Source organism: Penicillium taxi, assembly GCF_028828555.1.
Source record: "Penicillium taxi strain IBT 34144 chromosome Unknown utg000004l_segment0_segment0, whole genome shotgun sequence".
Taxonomy (NCBI): Eukaryota; Fungi; Ascomycota; class Eurotiomycetes; order Eurotiales; family Aspergillaceae; genus Penicillium; species Penicillium taxi.
In genome coordinates, this window is record NW_026643206.1 from 2,985,752 (window position 1) to 3,002,278 (window position 16,527).

Here is a 16,527-nt window from a genome sequence, read left to right on the forward strand (position 1 = left end):
TCATGAAGCTCCAGGTTTGTGTTGCCTTATCGATTAGGCACGTGATATCAACATCATCGGTCCCACTTCTCCCCTCACTTAACTCGTGAATACATGCGCTGGGAGTGTGATTTACACGTGCTGACGATGCCATGCCGGAAAGTGACCATGATTCGGTGATCCCCGCCCAGCTCTCCTTCCTCGCTATATATAACCCAACCCTCGGACCCACCGATGAGACGATCGAGGACCAGATCGTGTTCTACACCTCGAGATCGGGCCATCTGCAACATACCGAACGCTCGACTACCGAGGAGGAGGGAATCAAGCTTCAAGATGAGGGTAGGAATGAAAGGCTGCGCCAGGTAGGTCTGGCGCAGGGTATAGTGAACTTTTCCAAGTGGGAATCATCACATCCAAGCTTGTAGTTTGAATCCATTGCTTATAAGCTTCATTCATATAGTAACTTCTCATCTGGAAAACCACTGGAATATGTTGAGACCGATAAGACACGCGTCGTTCTTCTTGAACTGGAGAAGGATTGGTGGGTTGTTGCCGTATGTATATCTAATGCTAAATCGTGATCTCCCAAGCTCAGCTCCGTCTAGTCTATGGATTTAACCCGATTACCCGTGGAATCAACCCTGTCATCCTCGACCGGCCCTTCAGACGCCCCCAAGTTCCAGTATTCATCAAGGGAAATGGGACATCCGAGTCTGCTCATCCAGCAACTGCGCCGTGCGAACTCGATATTCCTACTCCTCCATGACTTCTCTTTAACCAGTCTATACAGCCTTGTTGGTAGATCGTCGTTTTGTCTCTTCCTAGAGCGCTTCTGGGAGAAATTTGCGTGGAATTGGGAGATCCTCCTCACCGGTAACCCTGGTGTTGAAATCTACAATGGAATTAAACTTGCCGCTGGGGGAGAATTAGGCATTGGTGTCGGAGAGGAAGAATGGGGCAGCGGCGAGAGAGAGGTTCTCGAAGACTTTGTCGCTCGAACCGATGGGGTCGTAGATCTCATTGTGTCGAGATTTGGAGACCCTACTGTACAAGTTACGGACTCCCACATCCCTCGATCCGATGGTGACAGCTCATGGCTCGGCCTGGACATTGATCCTCGGCCTGCCGACGGTGTAGTTTTCTCGGGCGTCAATGCCATATCTCGGCGCTCTCTGGTTCATCTGTCACACTGGATGGAATTGATCTACCGGTATGGAGATACAGCGTACGGCGTAGGACGGGACCCTCACTCTTTGCGCCGACGAAATCCACGAAGACATAGAGGGAGGGAGCTGTCTAGAAGTGCTAAAGCTGCGCATCCCTCTACTTCAGAGCGCAGCTTTACTCCAAGAATCCCTCGTCCACTAGTGATGGCAGTGCCGGAATCAGTTCCAGAGGCCCATGCAAGCGAACCTTCAAAGCCTACTGATCAAAGCTCTGTATTTGCAGCCGAGAATGTCATGAAATATCTGACACTGGGATATGGTACGTCCTGGAATCTTCCACTTCCTGGGAAGCCAGCAACACCTTCTACAACAGCCGTAGACAACGTTGCATCAGCCTCGCAAGAAAGTTCATCCCAATCCAGTGAATCCAGAAATCAAACAAAGACGATAGGCCGATTTATCCTAGGGCCTCGTGACGACTTGGACATACTGGACGATCTAGAAGAGAGAAGTCCTGTGTCCGAACCAGACAGCGGCAAACCAAAGACCCGCATAATCCACCGGTCTGTTCATGTGCAGCTGGCTGATACACCATCAAAGAGAAGGCTTGAAGCAGTGATATACGTCGTAAGCTACTTACTTCTGAATGCACAAAAGCAGTTGCTAACTTACACAGCACCAACCATTCATGTTCACGTTTCTATTCGATCCGGAGACCACATCACTATCATCACCATCTTTATACTCAAGCATCCACCACCAGCTAGGCCCCCTCCAAAAGCCTCTCCTGCGATCCACATCCCCAGAAACAGTCCTCTCCCGCTTCCCAGCATGGGAAAGCACCTTTTACCCAAACAAGCGGTTCTCAGGTCGCTCGCAGCCAATGTACGATCTAGTATACGACCCATCAAATCTAACCATCCGCTCCTCAATCCCCAACATCCCAGCCCTGATCCTCTTATCAAAATCACCCCAACTCCCCAATTCCCCTCGATCACCCTCCTCTTCACCCTCTGCACCAAGCACAAGACCCCAATGGTCCCGTCTCGAGAGCCTGGCAATTCACCACCGCATCCTATCCACATACGTCGACACCCGCTCTAGACCTCACGAACTAGAACGCACCTGCAAAACAAATCGTGGCTGGTGGATTCTCTGGGTCCGCATCCCTCAGCCACCCCAGACGCAAGCCCTATCAACCACATCTTCATCCGTTGCAGATGGAGAAGATCCGTCTCAACCCCCTTCTTCTTCGTCTCCCCCTCTGCTCCAGCCACAGGAAGCTTTCCTTGTCCGGAGAGCGAGTGACTACGTCCCCACCACTGGCCATGCACGTATAAGTAGTGGTGGACGCCTTCTCCGCGACCTAGGCGGTGCAACTTATAACTTTGGTTCTAGCCGCGCTGATATCACTCCTTCCAAATTTGTTGACGGGCTCGGTCTAGACCCCCGTCGGTACGTTGAGGGTTTGCTGCGGTTAAATCGTTGAATACTTTCCGCGGAATCAAAACATCATGTGAGCTCTTGTCTTGGGCTTTCTAAGTACTGTGGGGGTGTATGCGTCATGGGACCACGCGTCGGATGCGCGTTTCCGTCTAATATTTCTATAAGGCATAACTACTCTCTATAATCTTGGAAAAAGAAAGATCTTGTATCTAGATTCAATGACGAATAGGCCCAAGGAGAAGACTATCAAAAAGGGTGTTCATGCATTAGGGTAACAACAATAAAGGAAAATCAAAATCAAAGCTCTTTGCGCAGAGGGAGATATCCTCGGGAAAGGGGAATCATCTATCATCACACTAGGGCGAGATCCACGGGAAAGAAGTGGATCAGCCCAAAACTCGCAACCGCTAGAGGAGTCGGGGATCCTCGTGTTTTTTTTGTTGATTTCATGTTTATACTGCCACGAGCGGGCAACTTTGTCATTGTGATCCACGGGTGTCAGATTGGAGGGTGTAAAGAGGGGGGGGGTAAGGGGAAGAGAGACTGGAAAAAAAAAGAAAGGCCCACAGGGTTATGATGACAACGCCTCCCTAGACAAATTCTGCAAAACAAAGGCAAAAAGATAAACGCAAGGAAGACCAGCATGGGAAAAGAAACACACGATGATTCCACAGGCTCAGGCTATCCGGGCCGTTTGACATAATTCCAACTTTGCTTGCACGCTGAGCAGCACCAATCCCCGAGGGATGAAAAAGAGGAATCAAATCTTAGCCCCGACTCTCGACCGTTGGAAGATATCTTCGCTCGAGCCGGCCCTTTTCAACGGCTTGGGGGTAATTTACAGGATCAAGCACTTCTTTTTGCCTCCCTCCTTGTCGCCACCCCTCTTGCCCTTGCCAACCTTCATCAGAGCGGCGCGAGTGGCAGACTCGAAGACCTCACGGACACCCTCGTTGGTTCGGGCAGAGCACTCAAGGTACTTGTAAGCACCGATCTTCTTGCGGATCTCCTCACCCTGTGAAGAATGCATTAGTAAAATTTGGGTTGATTGGACTGTGGAAATTCAACATACCTGCTCGGCAGTGACGGGGCTCTGGGAGGTCTTGTTGAGCTCCTCAATAGTCTTGGGGTCGTTGCGCAAATCCTTCTTGCAACCAACGAGGATGATGGGGAGACCCTGGCAGAAGTGCAAAACTTCGGAAATCCACTGCATAACATGTCAGCGTTGGTCTCCAATGCGCGTGAAATGACTGCGAAAACGCACCTTCTCCTGGACGTTGTCGAGAGAATCGGGAGAGTCGACGGCGAAACAGATCAAAATAACGTGAGAATCTGGGTATGACAAGGGACGGAGACGGTCGTAATCTTCTTGACCAGCAGTATCCCAAAGAGCGAGCTCGACGTGCTTGCCATCAACCTCGACATCGGCAACATAGTTCTCGAAGACGGTGGGGACGTAAACCTAGATTAGAAGAACGAATCAGAATTTACCTCATTAGGAAACCGGCGGCTATCTTTCACGCGATAGGGCATGTGATCGGGATCGGGAGCTTACCTCAGGGAAGGTGCCCTTCGAGAAAACACTATCAGGGAGAAGACGGTTAGTTAACTGAAATCGATGTAGAACTCAAGGGGTTTTGGAGGGGCATTTAACATGCCAGGGAGGTTCAACTTACATGAGCAGACAGGTCTTACCGCAGGCACCATCGCCAACGATGACGAGCTTGCGACGGATCTCAGCCATCTTGAAACACAACGGGTCAGTATCGAATGAAGTGTTGAAAAGGAGAAATCAAAGACCCGAATCAGGCGGTTGGGGAGATAATTTCTGAGAGTGATGGAAGATGGATAGAGATAAAGCGGGGAGGGAAAGGGGGAGGTGAGGGTTGATGGGAAAGGGACAAGTTCAGTTGCCGGGGGGGGGTTGGAAAAGGAAAAGGGTCAACACATACTGTGCGTGTTTATTAACTTAGAACTTAACGATGGAAATAACGACGGATTTGAGGGTTGTGGTATTCTCAAGGTACAGGTGAGAGATTAATTTTTTTTTGAGTGAAGGATGGAAAGAATGATTGATGACTTTGAGGCAAGAGAAGGCCAGACTGGGAGGTTGGGCGGTGTACTGGTATTAGGTATTATCGGTGTATTTGTTGTGGTACCGGATCTTGTACTGTATGTATTGTTCGTGTTTTTATTTTTATTTTTCCTTCTTTCCTTCTTTCCTTCTTTCCTGTTCTCCCTCTAATTTCCCCTGATATATTCAACCATGGTTTTCATTGTTCCTGACACTTCCGACTAATTACCATAATTGCTATTGCTTACTCTAATTAAGATAACCTTTCAGCTCCCTTCCAGCGTTACGAGGATATGTGTATCCTTGTTACGGAGAATACACGGAGTATGGAGGGTCCACACAGCCACGGTGGCTGTGATAACACGAGTTATGCCATGGAAGATCCTGATATCATAGAAAGGGGTTTTAGACCGCAGATTGCCTTGGAAACCTTTTTGAATGGCCAAGTGTGGCTTGTGTACAGGGATCATATCTAGTATATCTGTGCGAGTTGCTATCCAGGTACCACTATAATCAAGTGAAATGGGTTTCTCAAATAGAACCTTGGAAGCGCTGTTCTCTTCTGTTCTGTTCCATGGTTCCTTATTATTCTAAATGATTACTGAAGTATTTTGCAACTACCATCTCAGCTCGGATAAGCCAAAATTAGTACATTGAGTAAGGAAAAATAAAAAAGAAGAAAAATAGAGAAAGGGATCATCAATCTAGTTATAACTACAAAGTGCTTGGGGAGATACTATTCTCAGGGTATCAATATAAGGATTTGATCGTCTTAACAGTCACGAAATGGTGCCCGCTCATCCGAAACAGATGTCAAAGCTTGACCCAAATTGTTTATCGCCGATACCGATACCGTATAGAGTATTCAGTTTGTCTTTTCTCCTTTTGTTGTTAGGGCTAATCAACATCAACATACGGAGTAATCAACATATCCTAAATTACATCTGAGCTCTGACTTTCCCCTGGATCACTAGAGTCCTTTACTGTGGGCTAATCTTCCATGGTGGATCCAATTGTTGTTCTTCTTGAAACCGAAGGGGCCGAAATCCTCTCCGAGAATATATTGTACGGGAAAAGGAGTTGGACCTATGAGTTATGAGTAATGGATTATGGGCTGAGGGTGGATGCGACTATTCTCTAGCGTTCTGACTGGTCAACGAACTATCACTTGTACCTTTCATATGATTGCTCCATCTGCTCAACTTCCTAACTCCCCTCGGTTTTATGGAAGTATCTGATTCCTCTTTTTCTGGTTTTTCTTTTTACGGAGTACTCTCTTCTCATTAATTATCCACACTAACGAAAGCCACAACCCCCCGATCGAGAGGCACGGCCCCACAGCTTTGTACTTGGTAGTCATTCAGCTTGTGGAATAGTAGCTAACCATTCATCTCCCCAACTAGTACCTGTAGGTACATGATACTCCACTTTTACCTTCCATAGGACAATACCCCAGTTGTGAGATGAACGTACGTGTCACACATGTCGATCAACCGGGTCTCGGCCTGCTCTCCTCACATTTGACCCATACTTATTCTGGCTAGTCCACTAACATCCGCGTATTTACAATCTCCGGAGACCAGACTTCATCCTATTCCTCTCACGTCCCCACCGTCTAGACTTTATAGACGAGCTACTTAGATTTCGGAGCTGTGCTGCAGTTAGGACCTTGGCCGCAGCGCATTCGGCATGTCCCTCGGTTGCGATTCCGCCTGAGTACCTTGGCTGCCCCCTGGTTGGTTCGCTTTTGGCTGCATTACCACGTATGATGTATCTGTTCGGACAACTAAGAGGGCTAAGGTGGTGGAGAATTCTGTAACACACTTAATTTGTGGATGTCGGTTTTCTCGTAAGGCTCTTGAAAACGGTGGAGCTCTGTGGATATGCAGTCCTGGAGAACTGCCGTACTCCCCATCGATCTCAACTAGAGATTCTGCTGAGCATACTTTGAGCAAACTACCTGGGTATCAATTGAGATAGTTCATCCGCTGGGCTAGTTTCGCCAATTTTCTAATTTTGGCGCTATAAGTCTATACGATCTTCGTTCCAACCTTGAAAGTCACCCATAGCTTCTTTTTCCAACAGCAAGTGCTTAAGATTTGTCTATTCCTGCAAGGCGTCAAATCGTAAACGCGTTTAAAAACTCAACAAAAATAACTTTCTGACGGAAAACAAGGTGATAGATGATCAGAAGCAACCCCGCGTGACGTCCATCGCAAACCTGTGAAGAGCTGACTATGGATGGAATTGTTGAACCTTGGAGATAGATACCTACTTTGGTACCTAGGTAGCTGACCTTACCGTGACTTGAGGTGCCTAATACAGCCTCACTCAATAGCATGGCCGCAGAATCAAGTACCCGGATATGACTCTCGTATTTATCAATGAAAGACGCCTTGTTGGATGGAAAAGCTGAAGAATCGAAGTATACCTACCAAGGTACGTCCGTGTGCGTCTCTCTCGGCAAATCACGGTCATATTGATGGGTACAGTAGGTCGACGATACAGTCAGCATGGAAGAAGTGTGGACAAGACGAAGATTTCATAATTTTGAACCCTTACAAAACATCCATTGAGGAAACAGGCATTCAAACTCTGTTCAGATGGTTGTAGGAGGTGGCATGAGAGAGCGATTTATCAATTGATATCACAATATCGATCTCAGCCCTCCGTCATCCCAGGTACCATCAACGATTATGGGTTCATAATTTAATCACCAAGATCTCCTCCAAGGTTGAGCTTAGTATACCAAACTTTAGAAGCGTATTGTCATGATTCTATACGCCCAGACTACAGAGCACCTGATTATCACATACGTACCCCTCGTGTCTTTAGGAAGTTAATGTCAATAATTGATTGAGAAATTATATCTCGTCATTTCCAGAATTTCACACTGGGATGTTTAACACGTGCTCGGAGTATAAGAGCGTAGGCCTCATTTTTACCTCCATACACTTCGATCAAAAACCAAAAGTGCAACGAAAGATGTTGATTTCCAAGGTTATAACTACTGACTAACCTGAAACTAGATTGGCTTCGAACACATTTTTGAGCCAATATTCGCCAGCGAATGGGAAAATTCTTACATTGATTCTAGATGGTTGTTCTATTTGTAGGACTCTAACATATATACAGAGACCATGATATTATCCCAATTTGTATGCTTACTTTGTATACCATCAATTCCAATTATTAGACATAGACTATTGTGTTCTTTGAAGCGTCTATATAGGAAGGAGATGTCGAATCTGATGGTCGCAAATGTTGATTCGGTCCAAAAAGATGATTTCTTTGATAGTTTGATAGTAAATATGTCCGGCCACCAGAGGCGCTTGATTTTAGCGATTACAAGACGATTTGAACGGTTCAATCACTCGATGCACAGACCAATCATTCAAAAAAAAAAAATCAAACTACTTGTCGAGATCGGAACTAGAAAGATCATTTGGTCTAGTTTCATCATCTAAAAGACGCCTAATTCAAGACATTGAAAGACCTATCGAAATCGTCATTTGTAGGAGACGAATAAAGGAAAAATAAAAAACAATTAGAAAAACGTATCTGCGGTTCAGTGTAGCTAGCTGCTCGACGGGTGGTGTCTTCAAGGTCTTGAATCATGTATTTAGTAGATGATGAGATCAGACTGGAAGATGTCTTCAGAGCCGACTTTATTTCTTTAACTAAATATTATTTAAATATCAATTCCCTTTAACTAATTACATAATAAAGTGGATTATCTAAGCATAATTACCAACAGCACGTGATCAAAACGCGGCCGCAATTTTCCGTCCGCAGTGGTCAAATGTTGACGAGCAGCGACAACATTCAGCCATTGCGGGACCACCAACCCTCAAGATGCAGAGGATCATTCAACGGACAGTAACTGCTCGCAAACAGGCACAAAAGAAGGTCTACAGAGCCAAAAAAGCTGCGGAATTGGTGGATCGCAAGGACGTCCTTCGGACACGAAAGGAATATGCTCTGAACGTGGTTGGCGCCCTCAAGGATGCTCAAAAAGCCCGCTGGGAGGACTGGGAAAAAGGCAATCTGGCTCCTAAGCGGGATTCCGGACTCGAGGCCATGACTTATGGTGCTGTAAACCAGAACCTTGTGTCTCCTCCGAGGATTCCCAAGCACCTGCGGCGGAAGTATATTCCCTTTGCCGAAGGAGATCGAGTCGTCATTATCAAAGGTCGTGACACCGGCAAGATCAATGAAATCACGCAGGTAAATCGGGAGAGTGAGACGGTTATTATCAAGGATCTCAACATGGTACGCCCCGTCCCGCGTTCATGCTATTTATCTCAACATGAACATGACCACTTACTAGCTGCTCTCACTTAGTCCGACGTTGTTCTCCCTGAATGGGCCAAACTCTCTCTAGGAGCACAAGGCGATACTATTGCCCAGCCCATGCCTGTACCAATTGACAACATTCGCTTGGTCCCGGCCCTGATGGATCCCGTGACTGGAGTGACAAGGGATAAAATTATACAGCATATCTACGCTGGTAAACCCAAGATCAATCGACAGAACTGGAGCAAACTTCCTCGCTATACCCGCTACGTCGGTGGCAGTGACATTCAAATTCCCTGGCCCACGGAATCAGCACCAGCTGAGGAAGACTTGGATTCCGATACACGAGGAATCGAAGTCGACGATATAACCTGGGTTCCATCTATGCAAGAACCTCCTTTCCCATCTACGGTTATTGATGAACTTCGAAACAAATACTCCAGATTCCGAACTCGCCACGAGCCCGAGTATGTGCGACAGAAGGTTTTGGAGGAGTACCGACAGGAATACCTTGCGAGCCAGCGCTTGCTTACGCCTCGCGGAGAGAAGATTGCGTCTCAAGCTATTCAAGGTGCAGCAGTGAAGAAGGCAAGATTGGATGAGGATGGAAACGTTATCATGGCTAAGGAGACGAAGGAGTTCATTAACCAATATTTGAGCTCCAACCAGCCTAAGTCGAGCCAGAGCCCTAAGAAGGCGAAAAAGGTCAAGGCCTAGGGAATTGCTCTGCAAAGACAATGGTGTGCCAAGGAGTGCTGTTCTTCTTCATAAAGATAGCGAATTGTACAAATTTAACTGTATTTTAGTATTGAATTTTGAGACTCAAGTTTACATCCAGGGTGCAATTATCAAATATTTTTGTATTCTCATATTTTTCTACATCTTCCTGCATTTTTACAAAATTATCTCTCATTTTTCGTTTCATATACATTAGTTTATCATAGGTTCGTCAGTGCCGATACGTGGTCCGCCAGGGGAGGGTAACTTCCGCGGCTGGGACCTGGGACACCATTCTTGAATCTCCGCCAATCCTTTCTTGCACTGCTCGTACCACTCTCTGAGCAGCTGCACTCCATATGGCATTTGCATCGATAAATTCTTCAAGCGTGCCCTTGGTCGCAATTGAAGAAGCGTTCGCGACAGAACCCGCCCTCAAAAAAAGAGTCTATGATGCGATCGGTGCGTAAACTAGCTTATATGACCACGCCTATCTCGAAAAAAAAAAAAAAAAACGAACTTTTTCGAACCAGATGCTGACTACTTGTCTCAATCACTCAGGAAAAACACCTCAACATGCACCTCTGTTCGAAGACCTTGCTCGTTACACCTCGTCTCTGCTGGCCAGGACTACCACTACCCTCCCACTTGCTGGGCCGCCACCAAGCGACGGCCCTGCGTCAAAGAAGCGCAAAATACAAAATGGTGTTTCTGGATCGAATGCACATGTGTTCACTGATGTGAAAGCCGCAGACGTATCGGTAGAATTCTATGTTCAGGATATATCGTTCGCGATGCCGCAGCGCAAGAAGCTCATGCTCGAAATTGCTGGGCAAAATCTCCTTCGTGCGAAGAATCAGAGCACCAAGGAGGTAGAATTCGGTGTGCCGATGGATCAAATTCGTGAGTCTATAATCAGACAAGAGTGTCAAGTACTATACTAATTTATCTACATTCTAGGTCATGTCCTCTGTCTTCCTGTACCAGAGAAGACACAGAAACAATTCAACTTCTGCATCATCCCCGAGTATGCCGATGGAATCACACCGCCACCTGAAGGTGTTACAGCTGCAGATTGTATGGTATTCACAGTGGCCGACGGGCCGGCAAAAGCAGCTTTCTCTGGGTCAGGGCAACAGCTCGGCCATGGTGAGGGCGAGAGTGCCGAAGAGCTCATCCGAAGGATGTTGAATAACAACTTGCCCAACACCCAGGTTATCAGGCCTGACCCGAATGAGTTTGCTAGTTCCACACCGGAGGCCCACCGCAAGGGTGAGAAGGCATATCACGTCAAGGCGTTCCGTGGTAGTAAAGAGGGTAAGCAATTTCTACAGCATATAACCTTATTTGTCTTTTTCAGTTTACCTTCTCTGACATGGATTTCTAGGTTATCTCTTCCTTCTGTCAACTGGAATTTTATTTGCCTTCAAGAAACCGCTTTTGTTCTTCTCATTTGACACCATTGAATCCGTTTCATATACGTCTGTCCTTCAGCGAACATTCAATCTCAACATCGTGGCTCGTCCTCGTAACGGCACAGAGGAAGACAATATGGAATTTGAGTTCTCTATGGTCGATCAGGAAAACTTTGATGGAATTGACACCTACATTAGACGCCACGGACTGCAGGATTCCAGCTTGGCCGACGCTCGACGCGCGAAGGTGTACAATGTTAACAATAACAAGAGTCAGGGTATTGACGGGACAGATGAAGCACCCGTGGAGGAAGAAAGCGAGCTACAGAAAGCCCACCTGGAACTGGAGGACGAGGAGGAAGAAGATGAAGAGGACTACGACCCAGGCAGTGATGCCGAGAGTGAAGGAAGTGGATCAAGCAGCGAAGAAGATTCTGATGAAGAGGAAATGGCAGATGCCGACCAAGATGATGACGGAGATGATGATCTCATTCAACAAGAATTGGGCATCGAAGCCGAAGATATTGCCGAAAAATAGCCTATTTGTATTTAAGGCTGGGTAGGGGATCGTGGATCTGACATTTTCCCCATAAGACTCCAAAATTCAATATCCCTAAAATTGAATCTTCCCATGACATCTGTTTACACGGATATACCTGCTTTCTAGCAAGATGAAACATACACTTCCCATCTAGGTAAGTTCGGAAAGATACACCGTATCTCGTTGTAGTGAAGCGTCCAACGATCGCTCCATTAGTGGGTCCTTTTCCGGACATGTCAAATACGATATGTAGGGGAAATCATCTTTGCCACAGAGATAATGCAACTTACTTTTGATGGTTTATTTCAAGAAGAACGAAGTGAAGATATGATTATTCATTAGGTAGTAGCCAATATACGTGAAGTACATACATTCCAGGCCGAGTCTGATGTGGTATTTTTCCCCTGGACTAACTGTAATGTAAGGTACTTGTAATTTTGAGAAACAAGGGAAAAATACCAAAATAAAAAACGGGGGGGGGGGGAATTTAACTATTACAACTTTAGGCCTTCTTAGGCTTTAGCTTCAATCCGTCCGAGCCCGAATTTATTCCTCAATTCTTACTTCTCATATTTGATGTAAACGAAAAAAGAGGGAAAACAGAAACAGTGTATGCAGGTAACAACAACCAATTTTTACCCTTTTTTTTTTTTTTTTTTACAGGTCCCTAGACGCGCCAATTGGTGTTTCATGCAGATATTTCAAGTCAATGCTCATTACAATAATTATAATTAGTCTAACTCATAATCGGGTACTGTTTGTAAGTATGGTATCTTACCACTTGTAACCCGCATGGTTACTACGTCCCCCAGTCTCTTTTGGGTATCAAATACACTTCCAATACACTCCGCTCCCTTTCTCCTCTCAACCTTCTTCCTCCCCTTCTCTCTTCTCAACCCCCCCTCAACTTCCCTTCAAACTTTGCAAGCTCTGCGGCTCGTACTCGACATCGAGTACCCCAGGTGCTCCTCTCTTCAACTTCATTTCCTTCAGCTCTTGTAGCGTTGTTTTTTTTCCTGTCGCCTTCCCCCGTGTTTTGCCACTTAGAATCTCCCCGGTCCGCAATCTACGCCTAGTTTTCTAATCCTCCAGCTCATTGTTCTTCGAGCTGAACTTAACTACATCACTTGGGATTCCTGGTTAATTCGCCAACCTCCTATTCTGTCGCCTTTGGCCGACTGTAACAAAGCCAGTCTTTGTTTATTTACTGATTTTAACCCATCGTCCGATCCTGCGCGGATCAGTACAACGGACTTTTGTACCATTGCCTTTGATCTAAAACCTCGATTCCTTGTTCGCAATTCTTACAGTTCGCATCAATGGCTTCCTCTTCATCGAACGTTGTGGGTGTCCACTACCGCGTGGGCAAGAAGATTGGTGAAGGTTCTTTTGGTGTTATCTTTGAAGGAACAAATCTCTTGAATAACCAGCAGGTGGCGATCAAATTTGTGCGTAGTGTCCTTGTCCACTTTTTGCGAATTGAGATTTTGAGATTTGATATGCTGACTCAAATAGGAACCCCGCAAAAGCGATGCCCCTCAGCTTCGTGACGAGTATCGAACCTACAAGATCTTGGTTGGATGCCGTGAGTACTTCCTTGTTCGGGATTATTGTTTTGGTCTGGCTTGCTGACTGTTTCCTCCAGCTGGTATACCCAATGTCTACTACTTCGGACAGGAGGGTTTGCACAACATCCTAGTTATCGATCTTCTCGGCCCTAGTCTTGAGGATCTGTTCGACCACTGCAACCGCCGTTTCTCGACCAAGACAGTTGTGATGGTTGCTAAGCAAATGGTTCGTCTTTATATTTAACCCCTGATACGCTCTTCAGCTAACGTTGTCCAGCTCTCGCGAGTGCAAACAATTCACGAGAAGAACCTTATCTATCGTGATATCAAGCCCGACAATTTCCTCATTGGTCGTCCCGGCACCAAGGCCGCCAATGTCATTCACGTTGTTGATTTCGGTATGGCCAAGCAATATCGTGACCCCAAGACTAAGCAGCACATCCCCTACCGCGAGCGTAAATCTCTCTCCGGTACCGCTCGCTACATGAGTATTAACACACATCTGGGTCGTGAGCAATCACGACGTGATGACTTGGAGGCTTTGGGACATGTCTTCATGTACTTCTTGCGCGGTGGTCTCCCCTGGCAGGGACTGAAGGCTGCTACCAACAAGCAAAAGTATGAGAAGATTGGTGAGAAGAAGCAGACTACTGTTATCAAAGACCTTTGCGATGGATATCCCGGTGAGTGCAGTCGACTTTGTTCTCTCTCTGTTATTTCCTTTGTTTTTTTTTCTTGCTCTAATAGCTTATGGCACAGAAGAGTTCAACAAATACCTGAGCTACGTTCGCAACCTCGGCTTCGAGGACACACCCGACTATGACTACTGCCGTGATCTGTTGACACAAGCTCTCAAGAACGCCGGAGAGGTGGAGGATGGAGAATATGATTGGATGAAGCTGAACAATGGCCGTGGCTGGGACTACAAGTTATATGCCTCGCAAGCTCATCTTCATCAACACCAGAGTTCGTCAGGACGCGATCTTCATGCGAGGGACCACCTGCGCAGTAGCCAACGACCCGGTGTGACTGCTGACCGTTTAAACGCAGCTCAGCCCGCGCCCCCATCCCCAGTCAAGCCTGGAGCCGGAAAGACACGCGATCGCCCAAGCGCCGCTGTGGCAGCCCAGCCGAAACGTCAAAGTACAGGCCATGATGCGATGACCACAACCGCTTCAACACACGCCCAGTTCCAGAACTCCAACGCTCACCTCCCCGGTCGTATCAGCAACGCCGGCAACCCTGCTTTGAACGCCCCTCCCGCTGGTGGTGTTCAAGGCAACAACGAACCGCAGCCCACTATCGTCCAGAAGATAATGAAAGCTCTCTGCTGCGGTAGGTGATCCGGCTGAGGTCTAACCCAGAATTCATGCAGCCAGCTCATACTCGATTACAGGTTGATCGAAGAATCGAAATGAAACGGCAGCATGTCCTGGATTGAACTCGGCCTACTCACTTTTTTTTTCTGCCTGCAGTGAGACCACCAGCCGAAGCCGAAGCTTGTCGACAGGGAATGCTTCTCGTTCTATTTATCAAAGGTCTGCATTCATAGGGTTTTCTTAAGGCTTACCCACCGTTTGCTTTGGCCTGTCTCCCCCTTTCACCTTTTATCCTCTCATTTCCAATTTCCTGTACGACTTTTCGACCCAAAATTCGACTGTAACTCGACTGTGGGTAGAATTCCTTTCTTGATGTTTATGTCTCATCACTCTTTTCATGGTCGGGTAATGGCGAACTTTGGAAAAGATCTTTTTGTCTGTATCGTCATCATACTTGACGTGCACCATCTAATACGAAATTCTCATCCTCGGTGGGCCGAGGGATCGATTTCCTTGATTTCCTTCACCAGCTACATCTCATACCTTCTCAGTGGCTTCTTTTCAGATGGTAGACTTTGTGTGAAACAGGGCTGGATGCTTTTTTGCTGAACCTGAACCGCGCATTAGATCGACCTGGAGTTGGCCAAAAAAAAGACGAAAGAAGTGGAATCATTGACTCGGTTCACCGGTTTTCATGTTCTGTTCATCCTACTGCTCTTCAAGCAGGATAAGCATTTTCATGTCACTGATTCCATTTCTTCGTGTCTCTCCTAGGCTCTGCCCTCTTTACTGTCGTACTCGTTCCCCATTCCCTTTGTCGTCGATTCCAAGCAGCTTTGTGATGCCACTTGAACCTGTTGCATAAGCGACGTGGAATGACGCGCTTGCATATACTCTCCTGGTCCTTTGATTCCCCTCTTTCCGAGCTTCCTTTTCTCTGTTCTGATTTGTTTCTGCCTTCTTCCAATTTATTCCATGTCTATAATCGTATCTTGCTTTTGATCTTGTTCTCTTGCTCCTGTTTAGAAGCGAGTCTTTTCTTGTTGTATTGATGGTAGTGTTTGGCATAAACAGCATTGTTTTTTTTTTTTTTTTTTTTCTGGTTATTTTCTGTTCTTCGGTTTCGTTCTTGGCGCATCGCAGCCCTCAGCGTACATAATTCTGCTTTCCTGGTTTCGAGTTTCGGAGTAGGCGACAATACACTGCGTGTCTTTCTATGAGGGAATAATTGTTGCAGTAGTGTGTAAATTGGGCACAGCTCCCGACAGGTACCTAAAGTAGAGCTCGGGCGTTTGTGCCCTAACTAGCCCCGTAGGTACCACGATTGCAATAAGCTCATTTCTAAACATCTACGTTGCAAATCATATTTGTCAATCTCACGATCGACACTTGGAAGTTAAAACTGACCTTGAAATTAAGAATGCACAACATAACTTTCCAAACTGGCGAATATCAAACCAACCCAATCCATCCAGCGTTACACGACAGGGATGATTGCTGTCAAGAATATGCTCAAGATCATCACTCTGCATGCATGGACAGCAGTTACACAGACAGTATTGATTTGAATTGGCCTATGGCACGGGCTCAATTCACTCGCCCAACGACTTTCGCCCTCATGTGCTACCAGTTGACGCCACCCGTCGTCGACTTAGCCCTATTGGCAACTTGTGCAGATCTATTGTGCCCAGGAGCCCAGGTTGTGCAGGTGTCTCGTTCTACCTGATGTTCCAAAGTTCCAAGGTTCCAAGGCTGAATGCGAATGGAATTGAATTGATATCTTCTGTTGTCATACTGTCAAACCTTATCCCCCTACGTTGTACAGTACATATTCGAGCTTACAGGCACAGGGGTTCTAGAATGCTGTACCTGTAACCTTGGAAGCTGGAGCGTATCATTGATTAGTTTGACTAAGAAGTTCGTAATGTGTATTCTTTCCTCGATATTGAACTAAGTGGACCTTGGCCCGGCTTCGGCTTTCCTGTAGTTCAACTAGGCAGACC

The 16,527-nt window shown here is 46.5% G+C and overlaps 6 protein-coding genes across 6 annotated transcripts; 5 read left to right on the forward strand and 1 right to left on the reverse strand.

Moving 5' to 3' along the window:
- Positions 1 to 131: 131 nt before the first annotated feature.
- On the forward strand, positions 132 to 2,637 carry N7495_006028 (uncharacterized protein; the record flags this gene model as incomplete). Its single annotated transcript, XM_057208679.1, has 4 exons — positions 132 to 379; positions 443 to 536; positions 588 to 1,775; positions 1,825 to 2,637. 4 exons carry the CDS (start codon positions 132 to 134, stop codon positions 2,635 to 2,637), a joined length of 2,343 nt encoding a protein of 780 aa, XP_057062453.1.
- A 795-nt stretch (positions 2,638 to 3,432) lies between these two features.
- On the reverse strand, positions 3,433 to 4,338 carry rho1 (Rho family GTPase RHO1; the record flags this gene model as incomplete). The annotated part of the gene is made up of 5 exons (XM_057208680.1): positions 3,433 to 3,609; positions 3,667 to 3,801; positions 3,859 to 4,056; positions 4,150 to 4,177; positions 4,271 to 4,338. The coding sequence occupies 5 exons, from the start codon at positions 4,336 to 4,338 to the stop codon at positions 3,433 to 3,435; spliced, it is 606 nt and encodes a 201-aa protein (XP_057062454.1).
- Positions 4,339 to 8,523: 4,185 nt separating this feature from the next.
- On the forward strand, positions 8,524 to 9,681 carry N7495_006030 (mitochondrial 54S ribosomal protein uL24m; the record flags this gene model as incomplete). Its single annotated transcript, XM_057208681.1, has 2 exons — positions 8,524 to 8,940; positions 9,013 to 9,681. 2 exons carry the CDS (start codon positions 8,524 to 8,526, stop codon positions 9,679 to 9,681), a joined length of 1,086 nt encoding a protein of 361 aa, XP_057062455.1.
- Positions 9,682 to 10,040: 359 nt separating this feature from the next.
- On the forward strand, positions 10,041 to 11,634 carry rtt106 (putative negative regulator of DNA transposition (Rtt106); the record flags this gene model as incomplete). The annotated part of the gene is made up of 4 exons (XM_057208682.1): positions 10,041 to 10,143; positions 10,243 to 10,584; positions 10,642 to 10,998; positions 11,069 to 11,634. The coding sequence occupies 4 exons, from the start codon at positions 10,041 to 10,043 to the stop codon at positions 11,632 to 11,634; spliced, it is 1,368 nt and encodes a 455-aa protein (XP_057062456.1).
- Positions 11,635 to 12,956: 1,322 nt separating this feature from the next.
- On the forward strand, positions 12,957 to 14,548 carry N7495_006032 (casein kinase I; the record flags this gene model as incomplete). The annotated part of the gene is made up of 5 exons (XM_057208683.1): positions 12,957 to 13,085; positions 13,153 to 13,222; positions 13,283 to 13,431; positions 13,483 to 13,888; positions 13,965 to 14,548. 5 exons carry the CDS (start codon positions 12,957 to 12,959, stop codon positions 14,546 to 14,548), a joined length of 1,338 nt encoding a protein of 445 aa, XP_057062457.1.
- A 1,396-nt stretch (positions 14,549 to 15,944) lies between these two features.
- On the forward strand, positions 15,945 to 16,250 carry N7495_006033 (uncharacterized protein; the record flags this gene model as incomplete). Its single annotated transcript, XM_057208684.1, has 1 exon — positions 15,945 to 16,250. The coding sequence occupies one exon, from the start codon at positions 15,945 to 15,947 to the stop codon at positions 16,248 to 16,250; it is 306 nt and encodes a 101-aa protein (XP_057062458.1).
- Between the last annotated feature and the right edge of the window lie 277 nt (positions 16,251 to 16,527).